Source organism: Polypterus senegalus, chromosome 13 (assembly GCF_016835505.1).
Source record: "Polypterus senegalus isolate Bchr_013 chromosome 13, ASM1683550v1, whole genome shotgun sequence".
In the NCBI taxonomy this organism is placed as follows: Eukaryota; Metazoa; Chordata; class Cladistia; order Polypteriformes; family Polypteridae; genus Polypterus; species Polypterus senegalus.
The window spans coordinates 7176031-7192825 of record NC_053166.1 but is presented as its reverse complement, the minus strand read 5'-3'; the positions used below and the strand labels follow the sequence as shown (position 1 = coordinate 7192825).

The window sequence follows — 16795 nt, the reverse complement described above, 5'->3', positions numbered from 1 at the left end:
ACCTGAAAGAAAGAGACGATATATGTGAAAACATCATCGCACAAATGCAATATTTTTTGAAAACGAACAGCGTCAGACCGGGTGTGAATTTATGCTGGCGCTGTTACACATACATCTGTATCGTAAGGGCATCCCTTCTCTACGATGGAGAGTTCGATCAGAAGAAAATATGAAGCTGGTATTAAATTAAACATCGTTGAATTAGCAAATGAAATTGGTAACTACGCTGCTGCAACAAAATTCAATGTGTCTGAGAAACTGGTGCGAGATTGGAGGATGCAAGAAGATGTGGAAAAAAATTAAGTGTCGTATTTTTGAATGGGCGTATAAGTTGGGGATTGATTTTTCGGGTTTCAAGACCCCGACTTATATATGAGTATATATGGTAATAATTATTATTTGTTTGTGACAGGTATCATCCTCGGGTTCTGTACATCGATATTGATATCCACCACGGCGATGGTGTGCAGGAGGCCTTTTACCTCACTGACAGAGTTATGACTGTATCATTCCACAAGTATGGAAACTACTTTTTTCCTGGGACAGGTTTGTTTTTCGTTCTGTAAATATTGAATGATATTGAAATTTGCAATTAAATATTTTTATGATGTGATGGTCATAATACTTCAAAAATGTTGTTATATTCTTATTAAAGACATCTAGTCTTTCATCTACTGTCATTTTGGTATTTGCCTAATGTGCCCAAGTAAACATGAGGTCAAGGTGTCCTGCTCTTTTTTTTGCACTTTTTTCATAATGCTGTTTTTCACAGGGGATATGTATGAAGTGGGAGCCGAGAGTGGCCGCTATTACTGCCTAAATGTGCCCCTTCGTGACGGCATTGACGATCAAAGTAAGTCATTTTTTTATGTCTCTAGGAAATGCATGAAGTTTAGTCACATCTGTAATTCCGAGTTGGCCCAGCTGGAATTTTATTTTCTTAAGACAACAGCTCATTTTTGCATTACGTGTAACCCTGCATTGATTTAAAGGATAAGTTTGGGATTTTTCAAGTTGAAGTTGTTTCTTCACATATATGATATGTAGGCATTTGCCATGTGAAATTGTGTTCTAAAGTTAAAATATACTCACGGATAAGTTCTACCGCAGATAAGTTGGAACATGATTTTATTGTATAATTTCTGGTATTTTTATAATGTCGCCCGTATAAGTCGAATGCAGAAAACTCACACTATTAGTCTGAGATTATGATATGCTAACGCCCAACTGAGAGAGTAACTATGAAGCACACGGCCTTTTTTTCTACGTGGGTGCGGCAATGCGCTGTATCAGCACGTGTTCCTAACCTCTCTCTCTGTCTCTCTCTCTCTATTGTGCCTACGTGACCACACGGTGATACCCAAACTATTCTGAAGCGACCTTTGCACTGATTTGTGTTTTTGGTATCACACACCCTCATACACCCTTATCTACGATGGAGCGTTCAATCAAAAGAAAACATGAAGCTGGTTTTAAATTAAAAGTCGTTGAAGTAGTGAAAGAAATTGGTGATTGCGCTGCTGCAACAAAATTTGTTGTGTCTGAGAAACAAGATTGGAGGAGGCAAGAAGATGTAAAAAAATAAAAGAAAAAACTAAAAAATAAAATTAAATGTTGCATTTTTGAACGGGCGTATAAGTCGGGGATTGATTTTATGATCAATTTTTTTCGGGTTTCAAGACCCAACTTATACGTGAGTATATACAGTAAGTGCATTCTAGAAATTGAAAATGTTTTGCTCACACTGGCGCTTTACAATGGAGGGCACAGATGAAGAGCTTAAAAACTTACCGAATGCATCCATTTTTCAAGACAAGGCAGTTGTCAAGATCTTCATTGTCTTCATGTTCAATATGACCTGAGGTGCTTTTTTTGAGGTTGCAGAAAAAAATAAATAGCCAAAGTCACGTGCATGACTGTGGAGTTAAATGTCTGAAATTTGCATCTCGATCAGCTCAGCACAGTGCCACTTGGGAGACGTATGTTTACACTCTTATTAACACTAGAATCCCTGAAGCCTAAGAGAAAAGTCGTAATCCCAGGCCACCTAAAATCCCTTCGCACCTCTCTATCAGCGTCTTTTGTTTTGTAAATGTGTCGATCAGCACAAGCAGAATGCAGCTTGCTATCCCATCTCCTCCCACCTCCACAGCTCTACTTCGGGCAAAAAGTTCTCCCAGCTGAAAGACTCTTTATTGTGCCTGGAGTTGCATAAGTTAAAAAATAGATCATTATTTGGAACACATGTATTTCATATGTGCTCCGTGTCTACAACGATCTGTGTAAATGAAGAATGGCAGGAAATGCGAGGCAAGAAATGTGGAACACATAACTAAAACAGACATTTTTTTTCATGTTATAGTACTAATGACAAAATTTTGACATGAAATGTATATAGTGTGTGAGGACTGAAAGTCCAAATATCAAATAAACACTTTCACAAAAGGTACACGTATAACAAAACAAGTGCTCTTTTATTCAAGAATATAACCGAAGAAGAAGAAATCAAGTTAGGGTATGACGCTGACACAACCGCTTGGGTGGTGCAGTAGTAAGAACTGCTGACTCATAATCAAGAGGCTGCGGGTTCGATTCTGGGTGCTTCCTAGAATTACCATTTTGAGTAGTGAGCTGCTCTTACTATTACTATTACATAATAAAAACATACATTTGATTTGAGTCTGTAACAGCCGGTGTAAATTTATGGTACTTGTAAAGGTTTGTGTTTTATTCTCTCAATCATGTTCACGCTCGACCTAATCTGACACTGTTAGTTTTCAAATAAAGACAAGCTATAACAGAGGTGAACTCAGATGAGGATAGTAAAATTCAAAGCAAAACTGTTCACACAAAAATAGAGAAAATATCAATATTACAAGGAAAAAAAAGCTCTTGTTTAAAGAAGGTTCTGTTTAAGGCTTATTTATCTTGTTTTGTTTCTCTCTAAGTTTGGTCATACTTTCAACATGTGCAGTAGGGCGAGAAAACGGTATGTCAGTCTCCTGTTCACAAATAGATCTAACAGTCCATGCCAGCAGTGAGACGATTACCTAACTGGTTTAATTAACACTCCGTTGTACAGGTATCGCTAAGAAAGTTCTGTTTAGTGTTAACTTACACGGGGGTAAAAGGCGATACCATAATCTATGTAACTAAGAGAAACTGATATTCTACTGAAATTCAATGTGAATTTAACATTAATATTAACTTTCCAAGACTGGCTCTTACACTACTTTTGACGGAATGTTGCGAGCATTTATTTGTGTCACATTGAAATCATTTAGTATTCTATCTTGGTTTTTAAGATTTTTGTTATTTTATGTGTGTGTGTGTGTGTATGTTTATTTTTTCCAACTTCACTTCCAAACGGCTGGAGTGATTTTAATGAAACTTGGTAAGCATGTTTCTCATTGGTTGACTAAAAATACTGTAGGGTGAAATCAACCCTAACCCGCCCCCTTCTTTGATCTTGATGCCTTGTATGCATGTTATCATCCAGTTGGAGGTGACTTTATAATTGCACCACCTCAGCTCAGAAAACTATTTTGGGACCACCAGAGGGCGAACTGGAGGTGACTTTATAATTGAGCACCACCTCGCGCCCTGTTACTGTTGGCCGGGTTGGCATCCTAAACTATTTTTGGGACTCATTCTGTTTTTGTGATTCGAGCCACCATATATATATATATATATATTTTTATCTCTTGTATTTAAAGAAGACTGTAACAATGTTGTGGTCTTGTATGCATGTTATCATCCAGTTGACGCTCAGTACGGCCACCAGAGGGCGAACTGGAGGTGACTGCCAGCATTCTGTATGTTTGAGCGCCACCGCGCACCCTTGTTGCTCCGAACCGGCCAACTATTTAATTTCAAGAGTGTCAGCTGGATGATAATATACATACAAGATGGCAAGACAAGCACATTAGGGAGTCTTCATTGTTTGTTAATTTATTGTTATTTTTAAATTAGTGTTTTTTTTTATATTTTTCTCAAAACAAAAAAAAAACAACTTTATTTTCCTCCCAGGCAATGCTGGGTATTTCAGCTAGTATGACAGAAAACATGTAATAAAGAGATCAATGTGAGGGAAAATGAATTACTGATTGTGGAATTGATTGGAACAAAAAAAACCTACAGCCAGCAGGACTGAACTTGGAAGTTCATATACTGAATTGTTGTCTGTGCTCAGGGCAGGGCTCCACTCACAGCTACTGTACTCCCCTCTAGGTGGCAGTAGTGGGATACAATCTTGGGATGCTGGATTTCTCTGTCAGCTGAGGTAATGGAGTTCTACTTGGGCCTAACGCCTAAGGAGGCTGCTAACTTCGAAGGGCCTGTTACACAAACGCAGGCTCCTGGTCTCTTGCAGCCTGGCAATACTTGTGCATCCATTGCATCAGTGAATGTTTAAACTGTGCTCAGTATTTACATGGACATTGCAGTTGTTTGTGTTATTCATTTAAGAAATGACTTGGTTAAAGCTCAGACCAAAATGATCATTTCTGCAGAATTCCAAGAATTTCCAAAGGGTTCACAAACTTATTCTGGCCAACTGTGTTTGTAGATATATTAGCAGAGAAGTTTTTTTACAGTGAACAATTTTTAACAATTTCCTTCTTCTGTTTCAAGGCTACAGGCACCTCTTTCAGCCAGTAATCAAACAAGTAGTAGATTATTACCAGCCTACGTGTATAGTTCTACAGGTGAGTGACTGCCTGGCTTGGTTTTGTTGTTTTTTTTTTATTTTTTTGCTTAAGCTATGTTTTTCTGAGTTATTTTTTAAATCCATGTTTTACCAATATTTGTGAATTGATTAAAGCTTGTACATTTATTTTTAGTAAGACATTTTTAATATTTTAATTGATTTTAGTGCAGCGCTTATCTAATCTTATTTTAACGATAAAATTGTTTAGATTTGAAAACATTTTTTTTAAAAAGTAGTTGCATACTTAAACATAAGTGCCAGTCCAGATTTCCAGAAGCGGCGATAAAGAAATACGCCATCTAAATATCACAACTTTTATTTTTATCTGTCACTTACCCCGCATTGTTTGTAGTGATGACCAAGAAAATTATGTTGTCATGATTATGTGGAGAGTGAAGATCACAAAGAAATTTAGTGGGGGTCGTCAATACTAAACGATAGCAGATAATGTTGAAATGTCTGTGAAAGTGTGTGGAGAAACTCATATTACATAATCCACTTGTCAGTTATCCAGTCGTGTGCTCACAGCATCCATAGCAGAGGTAGTTGTGGAAAATGAGAGAAGTCCCCAAAAATAAGTTGCATCCAAGCAAATTCAAGCTTTTCAGCTGAAGATCCTTGAGCCCATTCATTTGTCAAAACCCCATCTAGAGTAGTAAATAATAGTAGAGAGCCATTATGACCAATGCTGCACATTCTCTCTCTGACACCACAACACTGAGGACTTTCAGCCAACGACTAATTCAGAAAAAGTGTGTCAAGAAACACGACTGGGGGTCATTTATACAAACAGCATTACACCTGTCTAGTGCCTCAGTGGAAATGTCAAGTCAGAAGTTTTCTTTCCTTTTAAATTTTGTTTCTTTTTAGTCATATATATGACTAACCGGCCCATCTCGTGTAATAGCCTCTTTTCTGGTATTTCCTCCATGCTCTTCAGACCTTGACACGTATGGATATGTCATTCTGGAGGAGCTGGACTACCAGTGTAAACTGAATCAGCTGCTGGTACCTTCTCATGCTACCAGTCATGGTAAAGACAGCAGCAAAATGCAAAAGTAGAGAAGAATCAGTCAGGAAGGATAGGGAGTGAGCAACTGTCTGTGGACACCATTCCCTTTTTAGGGATTGCCTTGCTGTTGCTTCTCCAGTGCACCTGTTGTCACATTCACTCTCTCGATGAGCTTCAACACCTGAAATAAAGCCATTTCAGGCGACTACCTGTTGAAGCTCATCGAGAGAATGCCAAGAGTGTGCAAAGCAGTAATCAGAGCAAAGGGTGGCTATTTTGAAGAAACTAGAATATAAAACATGTTTTCAGTTATTTCACCTTTTTTTGTTAAGTTCATAACTCCACATGTGTTCATTCAGAGTTTTGATGCCTTCAATTGAGAATCTACCAATGTGAATGGCCATGAAAATAAAGAAAACACATTGAATGGGAAGGTGTGTCCAATCTTTTGGCCAGTACTGTATATATATATATATATATATATATATATATATATAAACTGCTCAAAAAAATGAAAGGACCACTTTGAAAACACATCAGATCTCAATGGGAAACAGAAATCCTCCTGGATATCTATACTGATATAGACTGGTAATGTGTTAGGAACGAAAGGATGCCACATCGTTTGATGGAAATGAAAATGATCAACCTACAGAGCCCTGAATTCAAAGACGCCCCAAAAATCAGAGTGAAAAAATGATGTGGCAGGCTAGTCCATTTTGCCAAAATTGAATTGCAGCAACTCCAAATTGTATGCAGCACTTTGTATGGCCCCTGTGTTCTTGTATACATGCCTGACAACATCGGTGCCTGCTTCTAATGAGATGACAGATGGTGTTGTGGGGATCTCCTCCCAGATCTGGACCAGGGCATCACTGAGCTCCTGGACAGTCTGAGGTGCAACCTGGTGGCATTGGATGGACCAAAACATAATGTCCCAGAGGTGTTCTATTGGATTTAGGTCAGGAAAGTGTGGTGGCCAGTCAATGGTATCAATTCCTTCATCCTCCAGGAACTGCCTGCATACTCTCACCACATGAGGCCGGGAATTGTCGCGCACCAGGAGCTACTGTACCAGCATTGGGTCTGACAATGGGTCCAAGGATTTCGTCCTGATACCTAATGGCAGCCAAGGTGCCTTTGTCAAGCCTGTAGCGGTCTGTGTGACCCTCCATGGATATGCCTCCCCAGACAATCATTAACCCACCACCAAACTGCTCATGCTGAATGATGTTACAGGCAGCATAATGTTCTCCATGGCTTCTCCAGACCCTTTCACTTCTGTCACGTGCTCAGGGTGAACCTGCTCTCATCTGTAAAAAGCACAGGGCACCAGTGGTGCATCTGCCAATTCTGGTATTCTATGGCGAATGCCAATCGAGCTGCATGCTGCTGGGCAGTGAGCTCAGGGCCCATTAGAGGACATGGGGCCCTTGGGTCACCCTCATGAAGTCTTTCTGGTTGTTTGGTCAGAGACATTCACACCAGTGGCCTGCTGGAGGTCATTTTGTAGGGCTCTGGCAGTGCTCATCCTGTTCCTCCTTGCCCAAAGGAGCAGATACTGGTCCTGCTGATGGGTTATGGACCTTCTATGGCCCTCTCCAGCTCTCCTAGAGTAACTGCTTGTCTCCTAGAATCTCCTCCATGCCCTTGAGACTGTGCAGGGAGACACAGCAAACCTTCTGGCAATGACACGTATTGATGTGCCATCCTGGAGAAGTTGGACTACCTGTGCAACCTCTGTAGGGTCCAGGTATCACCTCGTGCTACCAGTAGTGACACTGACTGTAGCCAAATGCAAAACTAGTGAAGAAACAGTCAGAAAAGATGAGGAGGGAAAATGTCAGTGGCCTCCACCTGTTAAACCATTCCTGTTTTGGGGGTCATCTCATTGTTGCCCCTCTAGTGCATCTGTTGTTAATTTCATTAACACCACAGCAGCTCAAACCGATTAACAACCCCCTCTGCTACTTAACTGACCAGATTAATATCCCATACGTTTCATTGACTTTATGCTATACTCTGATTAAAAAGTGTTCCTTTAATTCTTTTGAGCAGTATATATATATAGATATACACACACACAGTGGAACCTTGGGTCACGACCGTAATTCGTTCCAAAACTCTGGTCGTGACCCAAAGTAATTTCCTCCATAGGATTGAATGTAAATACAATTAATCCGTTCCGGACCTTACGAGCTCTATGTAAATATATATTGTTTTAAAGATTTTTAAGCACAAAAATAGTTAATTATACCATAAAATGCACAGTGTTATAGTAAACTAAATATTGTACCATTCAGTGTAAACATTGAATAACACTGAGAAATGAGTTTTAAGCACAGGGAATAAAATGAACATTTGAAAAATTCGTAATTTATACAAAAACTAACCATAAACAACCAAGAAAACTAACCTTGCATGAGTCGAGTTCTGGCATGAAGGAAGTGAGGATGAACTGGGTGGAGAGGAGATTAGTTTTGTGGTAAAGTCTGTGACGATGCGGATTCTCTGCATGCTCCCATCTCGCTTCCGGGAGCCCTTAAACCCGTCACCGTTGGTAATGTTACCGATGAGCACAACAGTGAGGCACTACGATGGAACAATCGGATGGTGCAAAAAGTGCCGAGTGCTTTTATTAAAATCAACAAAACAGCAATCAAAAATAAAGTCCAAATTAAATAAAGTGTAGTGCTTTCAGAATCCTTTAATAAATAAATCCCATAAAAACAGAAGTGAAGTGGAGGGGAAAATCCAACAGAAAAAAGTCTTTATTAAATACGACGAGGTTAAAACAACGCTGAAAGCAGTCTCTTTAAAAACAAGCCCAGTGCCTTTTTTAACTGCCTTCTCGGCCTTACGTGGCCAGGCATCCTTCTTCTGTTCACTCTAGCTCCTTGATAGCTCAGCTGGAGCGACCACTTCCTTCTGCCCCACCGAGTGTTGGCCAAAACACCCCTGCTTGGGCTCACTGTCCAGGTGCCTGTCTACAAGCACACGCTCGCTCGCTCACACTGGATCTTTCCACACTGCTTCCTGCTTACTTCCTCACTCCACAACCTCCATCTGTCTTTTCTTTTTCCTCCCTTTAGCCGCCTCGCGCCTCTATTTATGAAGAGGACGTGGCAGCTGTAGCAATCAACCACCACACCCCCTTGCTAAGCTGCAAGCGCGGAGATTGTTTATTTAAAATTGGCCTCTTGTCGTGAACTGTGGACCCGTTATACCACAAAGTCCCTCTGCGTGATGCACGTCTAACCGAGAACAATGGACTGTACAGGGAGAGACTGAACACGTGCGTAAATCACCAGCGCGTACGAACCAGAAGGGAAACGAAATAGAGCACAAAGAGTTTACAGCGAATGCACAGGGAGAGACTGAACACTTTTAGAAATCATCGGGGCGTACGAACTGGAAGGGAAACTGGCTTATTCGTCACCTGAGTGTGTGGTCGTAAACAGATGCAAAAGTTTGGCGAACTTTTTGGTTGTAACGTGTTCAGAGACGTTCGTGACCCGAGGTTCCAGTGTGTGTGTGTATATGTATGTATGTATATATACTGTATTATATAGTGCCTTTCATATCTATCTATCTATTATTATATAGTGCCTTTCATATCTATATATCTATCTATTATTATATAGTGCCTTTCATATCTATCTATCTATCTATTTATCTATCTATTATTATATAGTGCCTTTCCTATCTATCTATCTATCTATCTATCTATCTATCTATCTTATAGTGTCTTTCATATCTATCTATCTATCCAAACTGACCTGAATGCGCCTCACTTTTGTGCACTACTCTCATTTTCCTGAATTATTCATTTAACAATATTTTAGCCAAAAGTATGCCTGTTTTGGATGTTGGTCCAAAAGTTGTATCAAGAAGATGTGAAATTCCTTCTTGCATTGCAGTACTTTTTTTTTTTTTAATTTTCATTCTGAAAATTAGAGTTACAGTGTAGCTTATTTATTTATTTATTGTTTCCTTGCAGTGTGGAGCTGATTCTTTAGGGTGTGATCGATTAGGTTGTTTTAACCTTAGCATACGCGGACACGGGTAAGATTGACACTTTATTGTTTTTGTAAGTAAGACGTGTTTATCTGGTGATGAGATTTTATGTTGCTACAGTTTGAGTATCAGTACACATGTATTCACAAATAAAGTATTCACAAATAAGTCAACTTCATGCAGCAGTTATTTTCTTTTGTAGTCATGACAGAACAATGCATATACTGTATACTTTCAAATCTAATTCGCACCTGAATCTAATTTGCATTCAGTTTCTGGCAATTTCTTAAATGAAAAAATGTTAGTTAGCGGGTTCTAATCAGCACCTTTCCTTCACCTGCCCAACATCCCAACAGGGTCGTAGAGAACGCCATCTCCCAAGGAGCCCTGCGGGAATCCGAGGCACCACTGCCACCCAAGGGGGGCACCATCTACCGTCCCGAGGCAGGTACTGTTCAGTCCATGCCTGTTCCCCCGGACCATATACAGAAGAGGCGTCCCAGCCAGGCAAGGGCCCCCTGCCGTCCCCCACAAAGTAAATAGATAAATGAATGAAGATAAATGGAGTAAAAGAGGGGAGAGAACCTGCTTCCTCAATTTCAATATTTAAAAGCAAGGAGGGAAGGAGTAGGTCAGCAGCTAGAAAGTGGCAAACAGGTGTCAGGTGTTGAAATAAATGAGAAAACGTTGAATTTGGGGTTTGGTTTGAAGTTATCCCTTTTGATTCACAGGACCCCCCCCACAGATGGAAAAATCCACAAATATGTTTTGGGTCCCCACCTCACCTCCTAATACTGTACTGCGGACTACAAGCATTACTGATGATGTGCAGTTAATTATTTAACAAATTCTACACAATACAACACAGTTCTTTATGTATTTATATTTATCCATGAAAAACACTAAAATCCGTAAAACAATATGCAATTACTGTACCGTATACTGCACTGCATCAGTGCAGTCTTCATGTCTGCTGACGCGGCCGCAGCAACGGCTTCACAGATTTCCGTCTCATTTTTCTTGTTACTGTCGGAGACCAGTGGTGGCTCTGAGGTATGGATCTGCACTGGTAATCGTAAGGTTGCCGGTTTGAATCCCTTAAATGCTAAAAGTGTCTCTACTTCGTTTGGCCCTTGAATTGCTCTGTCCTGGGTATGATGTCAATCTGTATGTAGGCCCTAGAAAAACCTGGTGGTTGGTGGCAGAATTGGCATTCCAGCCACCATACAAATCCTCCCACTGGTTCCATCCGTCTGTTATCCGGTGTCGCATGGCTGCACTCGGGTCCTAATCTGGGATCCTGAGTTGGTTTGTCATGTGCTTGGCACGGCAATGGGTGGTATCAGTGCCTGCTGCTAACCTCTCTCTCTTACTGTCAACTTGTTAACGGAGTACTCCACCCAAAAAGGGTATATTTTTTTAAATGTTACATAGCCCATGTAGTTTATAGTGTAGTGACCGAGAATGTCATGCTTTTGTAGAGAAAGTACATCTTGAATATTCAAACTCACAGGCACCTACTTTTTAGAAACAGTGTGAAAAACATCCAGAAAAATAAATTCTCGCGTAATTCATGTTGCATGATCCACATTTGTGATGTCTGGTTAAAATGGGCAAAATGTCTGCATTTTTTTTTTTTTGCTAAAATTTTATTGACAGTTAAAAGGCAGGATTCATAGTAAACCGGAAAGATGCCATTCCCACAATGCTGCATTGGTCGAGAGTTCTGTGTTCAATTCAGACGCACGGCATTGTGGGAATGACATCTTTCCTGTTTACCACTTGCACAATTTCTGGTTATTTAATAATGGACAAACCTGCGAATAGGTGGAACTGTGAATCGTAAACCAGCGAATCACAAGGGCCCGGCTCTATGTGTCTTTATGCTAATGACAACTTGAAACACTTGGGAGTCCCTTTGTTTTTTTTCACAAGGAATGACGTGGCACTTCAAGATGGCACAGAAAATGTAAATTTGAAACAAAGTGTGGAATAAAAGAAATGATTCGGCTTCTTTCCTTTTTATTTTTGTTTTTTAAGATTAGGCATGTCAGTAGAGAGATTTTGCTTAAGAATTTACTTTCCTCTACTTTCTGTTTGGTTTCTCTGACTGTATTTTGCTTTCTTCTGACTTGCCCAGGGAGTGTGTTGAATTTGTGAAAGGTTTCAAAATCCCTTTATTAGTACTTGGAGGAGGTGGATACACGGTACGCAATGTTGCACGTTGCTGGTAGGTAATCTGTACTTTGAATTATGACTGATTTCAATGATTGGTGACTTTTATATAGCAGTTTTTAATTGTGTGCACAATTATTAGGCGACTGAGTATTTCGACCATCTCCAAGCTGTATAAACTTGAATGCTTATTGGATTTAAGCATATCAGGTGATATGTATTTGTGTAATGAGGGAGGGTGTGGCCTAAGGAGATCAACACCCTATATCAAGGTGTGCAGAATTATTAGACAGCTTCTTTTCCTCAGGCAAAATGGGCCAAAAAAGAGATTTAACTGACTCTGAAATGTCAAAAATTGTAAAAAGTCTTTCAGAGGGATGCAGCACTCTCCAAATGGCTAAGGTATTGGGGCGTGATCAATGAACCATCAAACGTTTTGTTGCAAATAGTCAACAGGGTCGCAAGAAACGTGTTGAGAAAAAAAGACGGAAATGAACTGCCACAGATTTGAGAAGAATCAAACGTGAAGCAACCAGGAACCCGTTATCCTTGTAGCGGGTACCACATGTGCCATTGTTCCGTTGGCAGTTTGCTGCTCTGTAAGGGTGCATTGCAAGGAAAGTGGACACTGTAAGTGTAATACACTTTTAAAGGGGACATCATAACACGGTCAGGATGGTTGGTGCTGAAGACTTAAAAAACCGGAAAAGAAGGGGAGAAAGGGAGACATCTTGTGGTGGAACAAAGGGAAGCGATGAGGTAGCGCCAAGAAAAATACCTGCTGGAAAAAGTTTTTTTTTGTTCACTCAGCGACATAAGGGAGACGCGTCTCTGAAGACAGACTGTTTTTTCTTTGGTTTCGCTGACGATTCTTTGGACCGGTAGAATTGAACTTTTTTGATATTTGCTCGACGGCCGGCATATTCTGGTGGGCTTTCTCTTTGCCATAAACCGTAAAGACAGTTAACCTATAGGGACAAACTGGTTTCTCCTACTCATTAACATCTCACTCCTAAACCAGGGAAGGTGGTGTTGATTGTTATGTATTTGTTTGTTTGTTTTTTTTTGTCTATATGTAAAATATATATGTGTAATATTTTTTGTCTCTTCTCTATTTTGTGATATGGCTTGTAGCTTAATGTGGAGCTGGGACATGTGCTGAGGGGTTAAATAGAAGGATGAGCATTGGTCACGTTGCCCCAATAGATTTTCGATATTTAACTGCTTTGCTCCAGCAGTTTTCTAATTGTGTGGCAACCCGGGGGTTACTTGTTCTCCTGGGGCAGCGGTGCATCCTTAGTGCTGTCATATTCCAGACCTGCAACCTACCTGTAGTGCCTAGAACAGGGGTGCCCAATGCGTCAATCGTAATCGACCGGTAGATCGGAAAGGGAGTGCAGGTCGATCGCATTGCATTCAAAAAAACATTTTTTTTAAAGGTTAGTCTATCATATATCCTCTCTATGGTGTTTGCCACTTGATTGACATACAGGGCGGCCAGTCTGAGATCTCTTCTAACACACTGGTCATCCCAAGACTCACAATCACGATCAAAACTCCGCGTGCAAGCTACTGCAAAACTCCGGCTGTGATCTAGTTAGCCTTCCAATTTATATCGACTAAAGAAGGGACTTTTTAAAATAAATTGTGGGAGGGGATGGACATGTGGAATTGGAAGAGGACTTTTTCTCACAGTGTCACAATCGAAGTGCGCTTGTCTGATCTGTCAATCTTTCATTGCTATTCCAAAGAAGGAAAATGTGGAAAGGCACTTTCGAACTGTTCATAAGAACTACGAAACTGCCTTCCTTCCGAAAATTGATCTGAGAAAAAGAAAGGAGAGGGAAAAATTAAAAGAAATAAACATTTGAAATACATCAGTCTGTGTGTAATGAATGAATCTAATATACAAGTTTCACTTTTTGAATGGAATTACTTAAATAAATCAATTTTGTCATGATATTCTAATTTTATGACCAGCACCTGTATATAGCATTTTTAATGTAGGTAGATCATTTCGACCTGGTCATTTTAAAAGTAGCTCGCAAGCCAAAAGAGTGTGGGCACCCCTGGCCTTGAAGTATAAGGTGTTCAGTGCCCAGAGACATGGCCAAGGTAAAGAAAGCTGAAACCCAACCACCACTGAACAAGACACATAAACTGAAATGTCAAGACTGGGCCAAGGAGTATCTGAAGGCAGATTTTTTTAAAGGTTTTATGGACTGACGAGATGAGAGTGACACTTGCTGGACCAGACGGATGGGCCCATGTCTGGATCAGTTTCAGGCAAAGAGCTCCACTTCGACTCAGACGCCAGCAAGGTGCAGGTGAGGTACTGGTATGGGTTGGTATTATTAAAGATGAGCTAGTTGGACCGTTTCCGGGATGAAGATGGACTCAAATTCAACTCCCAAACCTACTGCCAGTTTTAAGAAGACGCTTTCTTCAAGCAGTGGTACAGGAAAAAGTCAGCATCTTTTAAGAAGACCATGATTTATATGCAGGACAACACTCCATCACATGCATCGAAGTACTCCACTGCGTGGCTAGCCAGTAAAGGCCTTAAAGATGACAGAATAATGACACGGCCCCCTTCCTCACCTGACCTAAACGCTGTTGAGAACTTGTGGCCCCTTCTTAGACTGGAGATTTATAGGGAAGGACAACAGTCCACATCTCTGAAGAGTGTCTGGGAGGCTGTGGTTGCTGCTGCACAAAAAGTTGATCGGCAACAAATCAAGAAACTAACAGACTCCATGAATGGAAGACTTATTGCTGTTATTGAAAAGAAGGGTGGCTATATAAGTCACTGACTTGTCAGAAATGTTTATTTGGAAATTATGTGGTGTTTGTTTATTATTCTCACTTTAACAGATGAATATAAACAAGGGAGATCGGGAAAATGTAAGTTTTTGATTTAGTTGCATAGTAATTCTGCACACTAATAGTTGCCGAATAATTGTGCACACACGTGTATTCCCCTGATGATGTTCACACTGACATTTCCTTTGCATAACATTCAGGTTTCAGGTTTATTAACATTTTGGATTGACTGATGGCATTGTATGTGTTTCATATTAAAATTAATCCCAAAAATACAACTTGCCTAATAATTGTGCACACAGTATTCACAGCTCATCACCTTTTCCACATTTTGTTATGTTACAGCCTTATTCCAAAATGGATTAAACACCCCATAATGACAACGTGAAAAAAGTTTACTTGAGATTTTTGCAAATTTATTAAAAATAAAAAAATTGAGAAATCATGTGTACATAAATATTTACAGCCTCTGCTCAATACTTTGTCTAAAGTATATATACTTTTTTCCGATTGCATTTAATTAGGCATTAACTAATCTTCAGTTGCTGTGTTGGGCTGGCATCCTGCCCGGGGTTTGTTTCCTGCCTTGTGCCCTGTGTTGACAGGGATTGGCTCCAGCAGACCCCCGTGACCCTGTAGTTAGGATATAGCGGGTTGGGTAATGGATGGATAATCTTCAATTGTTTTGCCTCTGTGTATGTTAACAATGTTTGAATAAAACACACAAACGTTTACTTTGTGAAGATAGCCTCCATGACAGTCGTGCTTTTTGCCCTTGTGTGGCCCTGTCATCAGTCATTTTCTAACCGTCAGTCCTGAAGAGGGTAATGGGGGTCTGCCCAGGCCATGGCTGTGAGGCTAAGGATCTGCGCTGGTATCCAGATGGTTGCCAGATCAAATCCCTGTCACTGCTACTCTGCTGGGCCCTTGAGCAAGGCCTTTAACATTCAGTTCCTCCAGGGGTGCTGCACAATGGCTGACCCTGCACTCTGATCTCAAGGGGTATGGAAAAACTAACAAATTCCTAATGCAAGAAATTGTATAAGGTGCAATAAAGAAGCAAAAATCCCAGCAAGGATAGGACACAAGGGAAGAATAAACCTCTGGACAGGGCGCCAGTCCATCACAGATGTCTCTCTGAGCATATGAATAATTGTAGTTATCTGCCAGCTAAAGAGTAAATCAGATTCCTTTCTCATCTGGCAGTTTTATCTCGTATAACCTTGGGGAGTATCCTCATAAAAAACTGGTAGTGACTTTTTCACAAACTACAAATCTTATTTCAGGACATATGAAACTTCTTTGCTTGTTGACGAATCGATCAGTGATGAGTTGCCCTACAGTGGTAAGTAGTTTTTGGTGCTTTAAGCTAGATACTGTGTCCATACATTTAACATGTTAAATAGAGTTTGTGCTCCCAGGTACTTTAGGATATTTCAGTGACTTTTTTGTCATTAATTTGTGAGAAAGATACCAGTCTGTTAGTTAAAGAGTGATATCCTCTGATTGCGGCAGGCCCAGATCTGTGAGGATGTTCCTGAATTTGTACAGTGTGGTGAATTTGTAGCCATTCTTCTGCAGTTGTTTTTTTTCTTATTATTTCCATCACACTGACAGCCTTTTCTTTTTCTCAGAATACTTTGAATATTTTGCTCCTGACTTTACTCTGCACCCTGATGTTAGTACAAGGATAGAGAATCAGAACTCAAGACAGGTAAATTAAAAACATTTCTTTCTGTCATCTGAGTAACACCATATAGCCAACAGTTAATGGACATTTGACCATCACACACACACACAAGCTTGTTGGACATCCCATTCAAAAGCCATAATCTGTGCCTAAAACAGCCTCCATTCTGATTTTGCAGTGCGTCTGTAGGAATTTGTGCCCATTCAACCAACTGACCATATCAGAGATGCGGTACTGATGTTGGGTGAGATCGTCTGTCTTGCCATCAGTGTTCGAGTTCACCCATTAAGGTTCAGGTCAGAACTCCGTGCAGGCCACTCAATGTCTTCCACGTCTTAATGGCTTTGGCTTTGTGCACAGGGGTACAGTC

The 16795-nt window shown here is 40.3% G+C and overlaps 1 protein-coding gene across 2 annotated transcripts in view; it reads left to right on the top strand.

The window, feature by feature from the left end:
• The window catches only part of hdac3 (histone deacetylase 3), a 75052-nt gene that overhangs the window by 43452 nt on the left and 14805 nt on the right, over nucleotides 1–16795 (top strand). For both annotated transcript variants that reach the window (XM_039774226.1, XM_039774225.1), the window contains exons 7-13: nucleotides 413–546; nucleotides 773–853; nucleotides 4633–4706; nucleotides 9721–9785; nucleotides 11878–11967; nucleotides 16022–16080; nucleotides 16370–16449. In XM_039774226.1, the coding sequence (XP_039630160.1) occupies nucleotides 413–546; nucleotides 773–853; nucleotides 4633–4706; nucleotides 9721–9785; nucleotides 11878–11967; nucleotides 16022–16080; nucleotides 16370–16449 (583 nt within the window). The remainder of the gene's footprint in view (nucleotides 1–412; nucleotides 547–772; nucleotides 854–4632; nucleotides 4707–9720; nucleotides 9786–11877; nucleotides 11968–16021; nucleotides 16081–16369; nucleotides 16450–16795) is intronic.